This window comes from Patiria miniata, unplaced genomic scaffold (assembly GCF_015706575.1).
Source record: "Patiria miniata isolate m_02_andy unplaced genomic scaffold, ASM1570657v1 HiC_scaffold_17, whole genome shotgun sequence".
Lineage (NCBI taxonomy): Eukaryota > Metazoa > Echinodermata > Asteroidea > Valvatida > Asterinidae > Patiria > Patiria miniata.
The window spans coordinates 13620932-13634907 of record NW_024037055.1 but is presented as its reverse complement, the minus strand read 5'-3'; the positions used below and the strand labels follow the sequence as shown (position 1 = coordinate 13634907).

Genomic DNA, 13976 nt, shown 5'->3' with positions numbered 1-13976 from the left:
GTGCAGGGGCTTTCAGTGACGTCATCAGCTCCTAACCAATTAGAGTGGTGGAGGAAGATCAGACAGGTAGGTTCTTATGAAGTAATACACTACTACCTGTATGTTAAGAGTCAGAACGGTGCAGGGGCATTCAGTGACGTCATCTGCTCCTCACCAATTAAAGTGGTGGAGGAAGATGAGACAGGGGGTTATAAGATGGAATCAGAAAGGGGGTTCTTATGAAGAAATACACTACTACGTGTGTGTCAAGAGTCTGAACGGTGCAGGGGCTTTCAGTGACGTCATCAGCTCCTCACCAATCAGAGTGGTGGAAGAAGATCAGACAGGTGAGTTCTTATGAAGTTAAGGCTGGTTCATACCTTACATGAATGCGAATGCGTATCGCATTTGACGTCATAACACGTGAAAAACACTGATTCTATGAATGTGATAAACACTGATTCTAATCACATCTGTAGATTTCAATCCTATCTGTAGTGAGCTAAACCTTTCCACGTGTGCCGTATGAGCACTTCAAGCAATTAGACAGAGATCTCTGTTTTACACAGTTAAGATATTTTCATTGGATACTCGAAGCTCCACTATTTCCATTCCTTATTGCCTTTGCAACAGGGTACGTGACTGATGGTCCAACCATGCTAGAAGATGTGGATGCACAGCAAGAGAGAACTACCGTCACTGTCTGGTTTGATGACTTTGAGGTAGTGTGGACTTTTATGTGTAGTTTCTGTTAGAAACATTCAAACAATAAAACCCACACAAATTCTTGCCTTATGTCAGGAATTCACTTTTGGCTTTCATGTGGTCTTGGCCAAAGACGTCAGTAAGCAATAGTGATTGTTGCAGCTAGAGCCTGCACAACTGTTTTTGACAATGTAATTTTCTCTTACTAATGTCTTGGGAAACATGCAGCAATGGGGGCATGGAAGTTTTATGTAAATTAAAGAGTTGGTGTACAAATAACTGTTTTCAATCATCGCGGGGGGCGGGGGGTGGGGGAAGGAGGTATCACTGCGTTGCATTTATGATAAGCGATGCCTGATCTCCACTCTTCGCAGTTGAATTTTTCGCCAGTGTCACGTATGTTTACAACCGTCGCGGGAAGGCTCGGTGCAGGCCTACTGCATGCCTGCAGCGACCATAAGCGTGGGATTTCATCATCGCACGAACGACTATAAACCGGTCTTAATGATCATTTTGCAATTGCTGATGGTTTCCCTAGGAAAGCCTAGGAAGAAAAGAAAGAAACTGTTATTAACCACTTCTGCAGGCTTCCCAAGATGCTCTCAGGCGAGCTGGTCTAACCATGCTGTAAGATGGTGCACTACTTCCAACTGAACGTGGAACGAATTTACGTGACAGTGCGTGCTCCACTATCATCCATCAAGCCTCTTGACCCAACTAGCTTACGTGCTGAGCGTGAATTCGACCTCAGAGAATAATAATTGAACAGTTTCCCTGTACATTATTACTGTCTTCCAATACAGAGTGAGATGCATGGCATATCTCACTATGAATGGGCAGTGGGTACAACCCCTGGGGGTGAAGATATACAACCTTTGACCTCAGATGGCATAGTACCCGGCGGTGATGAAGGTGAACCAGGTAAGTCCAGTAGTAAATTTGTTCACCGTTTTCACGAACTGATGCGCACGCGCTGTAAGCTTTCAGTTCGTGAAAACTGCGTAATCAATAATTTCGGTTTCGACACGCTGCTGTGCGTGCGACAGTCGGGCACGTGTACGTTTGTTTATGGAGTAAAACAAGGATTTTCTTTTGTTTCTCTTCCCTTTTCCTTCGTTTATATTCCAACTTTTTTTGTAACAGCTCTCATTGGTTTTGTACATGTTTTCTAACCGAGGAGTTCCTGGTGTGGCTCCTGTCCTTAATTCATCGATGATGTTGCATCGACGATTTACACCATAAACAAGTGCTACGTAACTCTCGAGGACAAGCCATTGTGTTTCCCTTAGTCCCTGTAATAGAACACTGTTCCATAGAGTAAGCACACAAACGCACGATTGAGGACCATTTTCAACAAAAGATATACGCTCAAGGACAACACATAAAGATCAACTGCGCTGCATTATACGCTCTCTGCATACGCCCCGCTTGCAGTGGCACACTGAATGCAGACAGGGTTGAAACTGTCCAACAATCTTAAATTGATGGGCAATTTTGGTAAAGCCCCCCCCCCCCTTCCAATGAAAAATTTCATGCTACGTACTAGCTTTAAAATGTTTGAAAAAGTTGCAAGAAAAGTGCTAAGCTAAGAACCAGTCCGAAGCAACAAGATTGTTCATTTTCACTACACAAAATGTTTCCTTATCACATTAGTACTGTGCTTCGCAGCTATGTGAAATTCATTTTAACTAACATTTTCTTGTTTTCTAATTTTCGTTTGCTTAGGATTGGCTGCCAAGGGTAAAGCCCTGTCCCCTCTGCCCCTCCAGCACGGAGTGACTTACTACAGCACACTACGAGCCATCACCAATGCAGACAATGTCTTAGAATCCACATCCAGTGGCTTCACAGTGGACATCACTCCACCAGAGATTATGATCACTGACCTGGGCCAGTATGATGCAAGCGTGGACCTGGTGAGTAGATACTGTCTTTCACTGAACGCTCCTGGTGCGGCCTAGACAATAACATAATGCTGTAATTTGAGGATAATTTTGCCAATAGTTGATACACATTTAGAGATATGAAAGAGTATTTAGAGTATGAAACTGTCATACCTAATCTGAGCTGCTCACTTGATGCGGCAGGTCAATCAGGTATAAACATATAATTTATGTCTTTTATGTTTTCTAATTATTTCGTCACAGACACCATGAAGTAGCACCCAAGACCACTACAGTGTTACTGCGTGAAAACCGCTACATGACAAAATTTTGTTTCACGAAGTAACACTTAAGTGTGCGCTTGCACATCGGACACTGGCGCGAACGATTTCCGATGTAACAGAACTATTTGGATAAATCTCTGTTTATATCGTTTGACAGGAATGTGATTGATTAATTTTCATCTGGGATTGCAGAACATTTTTTTAAAAAAGCCTTTTAACCCAGGTGAAATAAAGACGAGTGTTACTTTGTGAAAACGAAAGAGTACCGAGTAGCGCACAGTGTACATGAGTGTTTTTGTGAAAACGAAAATCACTAGGTTCTGAAAAATACGCGCTCATAGCGCACACTGAAGTCAACTGAGGTGCCACTTTGTGGTGTCGTTGACGATTTGATAAAATGAGACATTACCATTTCTAATAATGATTTTCTTCTCTTCTAACAACTAAAAAGCACCAAATCTTATAGAATGACAATTGAGTTATAGTAAGTTTCTGACATATCTGCGTAATACTACCAAACAAGTTTTAAAAGCTTCATTGTCTTTGTTATTTTATACCTAAATAAGCAAAATGAATATACTTATCAATATAGACTAATTCGGTGACAGACCTTTTCTATGGCGCGGGCTTGCGCGCGTCATGCTCAGGTAGTACACACACACACTCCGTTACCAGTTAACAGTGTTACCAAGATGCACGCGCCCCTTGTATTTAATAATGCGTGCGGCAGGCCTGTGAGCATGGCACCACCTCTAAAATGGCTTCTAATTTTGTTCGTCGAATTACACTATATGTTAACAGCAGACAAAGACTTTGCCTCTTAAGAGTTTACTGATAATTTGAAGTACTTTAAAGTGCTGACCTCAGTTCACAAAATCTACATCTGCATCCATATTGGTCCATAAACAGAGATGAAACTTTCCTATTTTTATCGTAAATCTGACTTCAAATTAATTTCCAACGTTTCGATTTTTCTGACGATCTTTTCCCCGCAAAATCTGATTGTTAAAACTACATTTCAACAAAATTTTATGAAAATGGCGGAGCGAAATCTGTACTGCGAGTGCAATTTTCATCTGTTCTACCAGTCGTCAGCACACAGATTGAATTGTAGACAAATATCAGTGAGCCCAGATGGAGTAGTATACAGCTGGAAATAAGTTTAAGCATTAACCTATGATCATAGCTATGACATGTCTGAAACTACGTACAGAGCTTCATGTTGCACGTGGAGTTCAATTGCAGTGAATTCCGAAACGGTGCTTTATTTTTGGAGGTTTCAGTTTTAGTTGTACAAAATGCAGTGCTTTAAAAATCATGATGATGAATCTGGGGATGGTGAAAAGATCGTGAAAGACAAATTTCATTGACCGGTTGTTGGAAAAAAAAAGACGATAAAGTCGATTTTTTTCCATGTACGTTAGTGAAGCTGTTTGATTTGAATTGTGCACTTGTCTTAAATAGTGATGGACCATGCCTGGAGTATTTCCTCGACTTTCTCAAGTAAGAAAAGACTCTAACCGTAATTCAGACTTTTTATTGAGGAAATATTGAACATATTTAGAATTGTAAAATTTAGTTTGGATCAAAAAAGGAAAACAAAACGGTAGATGGTGTCCAGAAATTGGGCACTAAGTAAATGTATGCACGGCCCAGAGTCAAACATAGATTTCCAATTTTCATTCCTGTACAACAGTTTCATCTCTGCGTAAACCTGGCAACGTAACTGACTATAGAATAATATTCTGTTTAATTAGCAGAGTCTTGGCGGTATAGGCCTGTATCAACCCAACACAGACTCCATCGATGGCACATGGGATGCCACAGATGGAGAGAGTGATATTACTGCTACCTATTTCTCCATGGGCCAGTACCCAGGAGGAAGCGATGTGTATCCAGTCACACCAAGCAACAAATCCTACATTCCATTAGCGCTGATAACTCCTACAGATATAGGTATGGTACGACAGAGTGGGGATTTCTTGTTATTTAACTACCAAATTAATTTCTGACATGTTTGTCATGCCTCCGCGTGCACGTAGTGGTTTGTGTGTATACTACGTGAAGTATGCACGACTCATTTTAATCCAAATGTGCACAAACCAAGTGAGAATTTGTTTGAGCACGGGGCGTACGATCAAATTTACCCCAGTGGTCCGTCTTTGTAACCGTTGAGGGGGCACTTGTGCACAGACATCATAGGTCTGATAAAACCCCAGGTCACATCACAAATCCAAAACAATTAAGGTCAAAACGGGAATGAAGGAATGCCTTTGTCACAATAAACTAACTTGTATATGACTTTACTTGAGACTGAACCACCCTTGTTTTTTGTCTCCAGGGCTGCCCAATATTCTCACTGTACGCGCAATCAACAGCGTTGGGCTAAAGCGGACTGTTTATACCACAAGTATGACTGCTGACAACACGCCGCCTAGTGTTGGTCAGGTATGTATATGCATGTTGCAGATCGTCATTGCCAAATGACGATCATTTTATAATTTCCTTTTATAACTGGCCTGTAAGCAGTAGAGAAAATTATTTGTAGCGGTTTCTTCACCCTTTCCTACACTGAAACCAGCAGGGTAATTTAGTTGATAAGAGTAAACTTCCTCCTCCATCTGCATATAAGGAGACTTTAACAAGAGAGTCTTGTCTACAGGTGGAGCTATCCACAGACTCAGTTTTGACATTTTTGTCTGTTGGATTTCTTCCTAGGTCCAGTGCCCTGCCTTCATCCATGCCAACAGTGCTCTGTTGTGTAGCTGGTCTGATTTTCTGGATGCCGAGTCGGGCATTGGCCACTACCGTATGTCTGTTGGCACAGCACAGGGTCTTGAAGATGTCTTTCTATCCGGTGACCTGCCCGGGCGTCTATCTCACTACAACATCAAAGGTTGTTTTAATAATTATTTATTATAGGCCGCGTCGACATTATTTGGCAATGGTTTGGAATAACACAATAGTCCATGGGCAGTGGCTGCAGCTGCTTCCATAAATGCGTGTGTATTTACCAGATGAGCCAAGTGATTTGGACGCTGCCTTAGCCTGCATTCAGAAGAGAATTTGAGTCTTATTACGTGAAGTCACCGTTGTGTAATGTTTTATCAGTGTTCAACCAACAGGCTGCTTGGCAGCTGTGTTGTAGTTGAGTCCATCACAAGTCCTTGCAAGTCCATCACAAGTCCTCCAGTCTGAAGTCAAGTCACTGGCCATTCAAATGAACTGTTTCAAGAGCATTCCTTTGTCATTGTTCATCCAGTTGCTTGTGACTGGACTTATGAAAGGACTTGTGACTTGTCTTGTGAAAGGACTTGTGACTGGACTTGTGATATGACTTGTAATAAAACTTGTGAAAGCACTTGTGACTGGACTTGTGACTTATTAACTTGTGAAAGAACCTGTTATAGGACTTATGATATGACTTGTGAAAGGACTTGTAAAAGGACTTGTGACTGGACTTGTGACTGGACTTGTGAAAGGACCGGTAGTAGGACTTATGAAAGGACTTGTGAAAGGACTTGTGAAAGGACTTGTGAAAGGACTTGTGACTGGACTTGTGACTGGACTTGTGACTGGACTTGTGAAAGGACCGGTAGTAGGACTTATAATAGGACTTGTGAAAGGACTTGTGAAAGGACTTGTGACTGGACTTGTGATAGGACTTGTGATATGACTTGTGATAGGACTTGTGAAAGGAATTTGACTGGACTTGTGACTGGACTTGTGAAAGGGCCTGTAATAAGACTTATGATAGGAATTGTGAAAAAAACTTGTGACTGGACTTATTATGAAACTGTCTCTCCAGTTTGTAACTGTGGAGGGGGTACTTTATACAATAAAAATCTATGTGAAGTAATTAGGTATCGTGTGGCAATGTTTTATGGTCATGCATGCATGCATATTCAAACCCAGTAGGCCTACTGTTGTCAGTAATGGACTCCTCCATGCATGAAAAATACAGGGTAAATTGTTGCCTCCACTCCTTGATTGATGGCACAAATTCTGTAAGACTAAATTTAATATCAAACTGTGTACAAAGTTTTCTGTTTATGTTAGCAGTTGGGATGCGTTCCACTATACGACGCAAATGTAGTCAACTATTTCCCGCTGGCTATGGGCAAAATGATTGCAAACATTTACAACGTTTGCTTGATTGGAACGCACCCCTTGTAAAAGGCTGTCGAGAATCTGTCAAATTCTGTCTTTATCGCCATTGAGGGGGTTGTTAAACATAGTGCCCATACTTAAGTCCATAAGTTAATTGCTGAAATGTAACTTTGTTAATGACAGATCTGACTCTGATCCACAACAAGGTATACTATGTCACAGTGGAAGCCTTCAATGCTCTCAACCAAAGCACAATGGCATTCTCTGGTCCTATTGAGATTGATGATACACCTCCATCATACGGCCTTGTAGTGGAGCTGTCTGGTGTGTACAGATACAATTTCAGTGATCCTATTGACCTGCCAGATTGGGCCTGTACAAACGATGAGGAATGCTTGAGCTTGGACGGAGAGTGTCTGGAATCGCTTGGCCAGCTGCAGATTCTGTGGCAACCGTTCACCGATGAAGACACCAAGATCACCAAGTATGAGGTTGCCCTGGGCACGACGCCAGCAGGGTCTCAGATCAAACCTTTCTACGAGGTGTCCAAGGACCAGACGTCAGAGCTCATTACCAACATTGATCTGAGTAGCATCCGTAGGGTCTACGCTACAGTAAGAGGCTACAACGAAGCTGGCCTGACCAGCACTGCGGTATCTAATGGCATCTACGTCAGCCGGTTCAGTGCTGGACTTCAACCTCTCAGACCATTCCAAGTCAAAGATGGAATCACCAATGTAGACTTAGAAGACTCAGACTTCCAGACCTCGCTGCATGAGATGAGTGCATCCTGGGATTTCAGCGGGGATCCGTGTCCAATGAAGAAGTACGAGTGGGCCATCTATAGAATCGATGAGCAAGAAATTCAGCCACTGACTGATGTTGGAGGTATTTCAAAAGTTTATTCATATTCAATCACTTTCCTTTTGATTTTTGCTCAAAGTGAAGACTAATTTAGTCTGTCAAACACAATTGGAATAGGCAGTACCACTCTCACGTGTTTGGTACACAAGTTGAGGTGCTCATCAGACATTGTTTAATGTTTGTCAAAAGAGCACTGAATGCACACACAGCTTTACAACCATTTTGGCCCGTGTTTATCTCCGGTTTTAGTGGCATGAAATGACTGAGAATATTTCCATTTCCCTGGATGGCATGCTAGTCCATTGCAGGACGTTACTCCCCAGCTACTTTCGGTCCCATTTACACTCCTTGTTGGAGAGAGTTGTATTTAAGGGTTGGGGGTTGAAATGTCTTGCCCTAGAACACAACCTATGATCAGTAAATGGATTTAAACCCCTGACCCTCAGATAATAATACTGGAGTCTTATATAGCCCAAATATCTATCACGAATTAAGTACTCAAGGCGCTGGAAATTATGTATATTAATAAAGACAGGTCTATGCGAAAAATTAGACCCATTATGTTGCACCTTATAAGGGTTTACAAGGTGCTGCAGCCCATATTTCGGCAACTGCCAGAATCACCGGGGCAAACCCCTTCTCTTAGCGATAAGTGATACTGGGCTCTTTAACGTACAGTACACAACACACGGGACCAACGGCCTTTGTCCCATCCAAAGGACGAAGCAATAATGGTGAAGTGCCTTGCTCAAGAGCACAGGCACCAATTTCCCACGGTCAGGATTCGACCCAAGTACCACTGCACACGAGTCGAACACCGTAACCATTGGACCACAGTACCCCACTGACCATGTGTCACAGACCTCTTCTTCTCTTCATTTATTTTATGACATTTGTTAAGGATTAATATGGTGACTATACCATTTGAATTTGCCACTTCTTGTTGATGTAAGAGATCTCTATTGGCAAATCCATGATGGTTGCTAACCCCTATGCAACTTGTTAATCTCATAAACCCAGTCAAGAATATTGTGTCAGTTAACTCAGTTAGTTTACTTCCGGTTCTTTCTGACTTTGACTTTCCTTATACACAACAGATCTGACATCAGACTCCAATACTGACGTCAAAATGCTAGATGATGAGACCTACTACTCCGTCGTGCGGGCTACCAACGCCCTGGGCCTGGCCGTCACGGTCCGATCTGATGGAATCACAGTCAAGCGTGATCCCTTGATACCTGGCCAGGTCTATGATGGCCTCCTAGTGGGCTTTGATCTGACTTACCAGAAGGAGACTGATAGCATATCGGCAAGCTGGAAGGGCTTTGGAGAGGGGACACAACCCAAGGAATCCGTGGAGCATACAGGTTTGCTGGACTTATTACCTTGTCTTCCACAGAATGAAAGCATTAATTTAAAGTATTCCATTAAAACCCTCTAACAGTGAAGGTACTCCATTTGGGGTCCACTTTTGTTAAGTTTAAAGTTCCAAAGTTATTTTAAAAAAAAATTGCCAGGAACAATCTCCCTCAACTTGAGTGATTTGCTGACAAAGAAAAACACCAGGACAGCTAGCCCACTTGCTTTGTGCACGACTTTTCAAATTGGTACCATTTTGTGTGAAGACAATCAAGGCCATATAAAGTGATCATTCAAAATGTTGAATGGGAAACGACAATCTAAAGGTGACGTTATTCTATAGTAATTGTGTGGCTAATATGTCATCACTCAGTTTCATGATAACTGAAAGTGAGTCTGACTGTCATAGTGACTGTATTTAGCCTACAAAAGTATTCAACGAAAAATATTATATCTTAACCAAACATGTTCACGATGGTGTTTGGACTCATATCTGACCATTGTCTTGTGTTCAACACTGCTGAAACGTACTAACATCTCTTTGCTGTTCCCAACATTAGGCAATGAAGAAGTAACCAAAGACCAAACCACCCAGCAAACTGTGGATTACTATGAGGCAGCCGTTGGTACCGACCGTCGCTACCCCAAGACCAGAGACAACACAGTGCCCTTCACCTACGTCGGTCAGAACACAACGATCACCTTTACAAATCTTGACATCAAAGCCCTAGACTCTACGTACTACGTGACGGTCAGGGGACACAGCGCTAGTTTCTCCACGGCAGAGGTGACATCAACTGGGATCAACGTTGGTGTGGACAGCAAAGTCATCGGTAAATAAGAACTCATTCTAGTTCTCACATCTCAATAACAAAATGTTCCCAATCAATATGCAGTGTTTCCAATGACGCCATTGGCTGCTGGGGTTGTCCATATTCGGTCGAAGGCCTGTTTCCAAGCTGAGTTGATGTATAATCTGTTGTATTGTTTGGTTAGGAATTTATTCTGTCTGCATTGGTATTATCAACTTAATGTCATATTTTGTCGTTATATCTTTTGCCACCTATAGTGACTGAGGTTGAAATCCCAGAATTTGTGAATTCCCTGACTGAGGTGCAACTCCAGTGGAACAAATTTGAGTCCACCTTTCCCATCCTGCTCTATTACGTCGGCCTGGGCAAACCCTCCCCTTCCTCCATCCCGCCTGAAGACATGGACTGCCTGGATATGCTGTTGGGGACGGCGCAGTCCCAGGCTACCTTCAGTGAGAAGCCCATGTATTTTGTTGGCAAGTACACCTTTGTGGAGGTCAAGGGCCTGAATCTGACGCAGGAAGGATCATACTATGTCACCGTTGTGGGTAAGCGACAAACAGTCATATTGCAAAAGCAATCTCAAACAGCCAAATTTCAATTGTTGGACACACTGAAACTATTAAGTGCAATATCAGAATAATATGTTAATCAGAATTTTAAAAATCTGCTGGCATGGGCGTCGCAAGGGGGAGGGGAGCACTAAACCCCGCTTTTTTTTTCAAATTTTACGGCCCTTCCCTTGCCCGCAAGTCTCGACACTGACCACCTTCTCAAAGAAACCACGAAATTATATGCAGGTAGCTGTTGAACACTTCACTCTTGTAACTTCGATTTAAACACAAACTGTAACCGAAGAGGGTCTTTCCAACTTCATTTATTACCGTCTGTGCGAGTGCAACTTCATTGGAAGTCACTTTCATCACTAGATGAATGCTGAGAACACTATTAAGGCTGCTGAGGCGGTCGTTCTTCATTGTTGACCTAGCCATTTCTTCGACCTCCTCAACGTACTGAATGACCGTTGAAAGATGCATGTAGTAGTAGGCAATGTATAGCTTCGAATGCAAGGGCCTTATTGGGGACAGCTGACAGATACTTCACTTCAGCACAATCAAGGACAGATGGCATATGTCTTGATTCTGGCACTCTTTTACACCTTCCCGGCAAAGATCATACCATGTAAGTAGTACCTTGGATTCTCAATTGTCAATCTTGTAAATCGAATTGATCTTACTAAGCAATGTAATCATCTCTGTACGGTCGTACTTGGACAATTGAGCTGGATAGAGAGCAAATAAACTGAAGTGCGGTTTGTCCTCACAGAATCGGGTTTGAAGGCTTTAGAGTATCGAGTCAAGGTAGAGGATGAAGACTTCCTGTAGTAATCCTCGAACAAGTTTGAGTCGGGTCGGACCAAAACAGCCGCCGGTCACATATCGCTTTGGCAAAGAAAGGTCGATCGACAGTTCTTTCTTCCGTTTGTTTGACTACAGGCATTATTTCCTTCGTGAATACTTGCTCAGACTCACTGAGATGGGAACGCAGAGCATTTAGTAATGTATGGATACTCTTCTGCACTCCAAGCAAGTCGACATTCACTGCCTGGAGGGCTTCGGTAATGGGTTCAAGCAACGCTGATTATCTCACCATGATCCTTAGTGACACCAGGAAATTGGCCGTTGTTGAGGTGCAGAGCAACTGATGCGCTGTCTGGCGCGTAATTCCTGATTCGTTTTTCAAAGCCCTCACTATTGATACGAAATTTTCAGCGAATATTCGGATGCTCTTATACTTTGCAATCCACCTTGTCTCACAGAAGAGTGGAAGGTTAGGCACTTGCTTCCTTCTCCTTGGAATGTCGCAGAAGAATTTTATGACCGCTTTGACAGTTCCGATGACATTCCTGAGGTCTGAGACTGAAGTGAGATCGTTTACCACAAGGTTCAGTGCACAATGGCAGCTTTACGCACGTCTGCACGTCGCTGTCTATCTTAGCCATGGTTGAGCAGCCCTTTGAGATTTTTCATCTTCTGGCCGAACTTGACACTAGTCTATACGATGGCATCAGCTATAGTTTGGGCATCCATCGCCCTCAGGGGTGTGAATCCAAGACATTTCCTCCTAATGACTGCTTTTTCACTAACTTTGGTTAATGAATTGTACTCCGAGTGACGGCTAGCTCTGTACCCGATATGTCTGCCGTCTCATCGGCCAAGATCGCAAAACCGCTAGATTGGTTCACTGCCACCATTATATCGGCTCTTACGGTGTCTTCGCAACATTTGAGTAATTCGTCCAGAATTTGCGGTGAAACGTATTTGGCATTGTCTGGGGAGTTTTCCAAATGTGCTTTCAGCACTGCGTCGCTAGAGTTGATCCTAAAATTGAGGAGGTCTCTGAAATTTTCGGACGTGCTGCTTTTCCCCCTTACAGGCAAGTCATTATTCACGCATAATATCAAGGAAGATATTTTGGACTGAGTTTTTGTCTGTTTTCAGCAACAGTTCGCTGGATGGCATCGTCCACTTTACCAGGGATGTTCAGCTTTGGCTTTTCAGTTACGGCCATGAAGTTAGTAATGTCTATATGTGAAGCTCTGTGTCAACGAGATTGCGCATGAACCTTCGCGCACTCATGAAAGTCCTTGTAATTGTGGGGCGGTAAAGCCTTCGTGATGAGCGCACCTGGTACGCCTCGGGTCACAGATTGCGGGAAAAGAACACAGTAATGTGCACACTAGGTGGTCCTTTGAAGCTCAGTGAATACGCTAGCTAGGGGTTAGTCATTTAACCACAGAAGTCGAAATATCTTCGACTTTTTTCTGTATTTGTTGGCAAGTCTGCCTTCAAATCATACTGTTCTTCTGGCGCGAATGTTTCCTTCAAAAATTCATATCAAAGGGAGTCTCTCACACACTTTCTTGATGCATCCAGAGGCTTGAAACCGTGGCCCAGCACCTGCGTCCAAAGGCATGGACGTCATGCAACTTTCCACAGCTACTAGGTGATAAGGATGAGGAGAAAAAATAAAGAGGGTCAAAGTCAAAGTTGTACTAAATAAATAATAATGCGTCCACTTGTGAATGATAATTTTGAAAAGTGTTCTTTCAAGTTGTAATCAGTGCCAAATACTGCAGACATGTGCCCATGCAGTAATCTGATTGTGACGTCGTTACCCATTTCCTTACTTTCAGGGATGAATGAAGCAGGTCAGTGTAACTCCTCTTCCAGTTACTTCTCTGTGGATATCACTCCACCTGTTGAGGGTCGACTGCGTGCCGGACTGTTCTATGACATGGTGAGTGCTTGTCCGAACAGTGTAAGTCTCTTTTTTATTTCTGTGTGAGAAAAATTTGTATTACATTACAATGCATGCAGCTATTGGTAACCAGCTATTAAACCATGCCCTCAGCACTGGTTCCAAATAGTCGACTAGATTAGTTCAACCATCCCGCATTTCAATAAAGTTTAATAGTTAAATTATGGTTAACCACTTACTAACCATAGTCCTCACTCAAACTTACTGAGGACTGTCAGGACGGTATTAAGGGCTGGTTCATACTTTACACAGTTGTGAACCAAATTCGCATTTAAAAAAATTAATAGCAAAGTTACTAATATAATATATATAGAATAGTCACTTTTGCAACTTCATTATGCAAATAGATTTTGAGACGTCACACATTTACATTTATGTTGGCATTTGCACTGAGTATGAGACAGCTGTTTATGTGTTCTCACACTGCAAATACTTGCGTAATTGTTTCAAACCCACATTTGTTTTTGTATTCACACCTTATATGTATCACCTCTTATACAAATGAGCAGTACTTGCCATGATGTCATACATTTGTATAACTGCATTTTGCATTTGCAACTGAACCAGACCGTACATGTATTTGCAGTACATACTTCCTGTGACATCACAACTTTTCGTTCGTCTTTGTTTCTGTGCACTGAGTAAAAACCTTCATAACT

The 13976-nt window shown here is 42.4% G+C and overlaps 1 protein-coding gene across 1 annotated transcript in view; it reads left to right on the top strand.

The window, feature by feature from the left end:
- LOC119724047 overlaps window positions 1-13976 on the top strand; it is a 154855-nt gene that overhangs the window by 111467 nt on the left and 29412 nt on the right. The window contains exons 94-104 of the mRNA XM_038194969.1: window positions 613-701; window positions 1488-1605; window positions 2410-2600; window positions 4609-4807; window positions 5193-5299; window positions 5570-5747; window positions 7145-7849; window positions 8923-9192; window positions 9745-10017; window positions 10254-10544; window positions 13193-13296. Coding sequence (XP_038050897.1) covers window positions 613-701; window positions 1488-1605; window positions 2410-2600; window positions 4609-4807; window positions 5193-5299; window positions 5570-5747; window positions 7145-7849; window positions 8923-9192; window positions 9745-10017; window positions 10254-10544; window positions 13193-13296 — 2525 coding nt within the window. The remainder of the gene's footprint in view (window positions 1-612; window positions 702-1487; window positions 1606-2409; window positions 2601-4608; window positions 4808-5192; window positions 5300-5569; window positions 5748-7144; window positions 7850-8922; window positions 9193-9744; window positions 10018-10253; window positions 10545-13192; window positions 13297-13976) is intronic.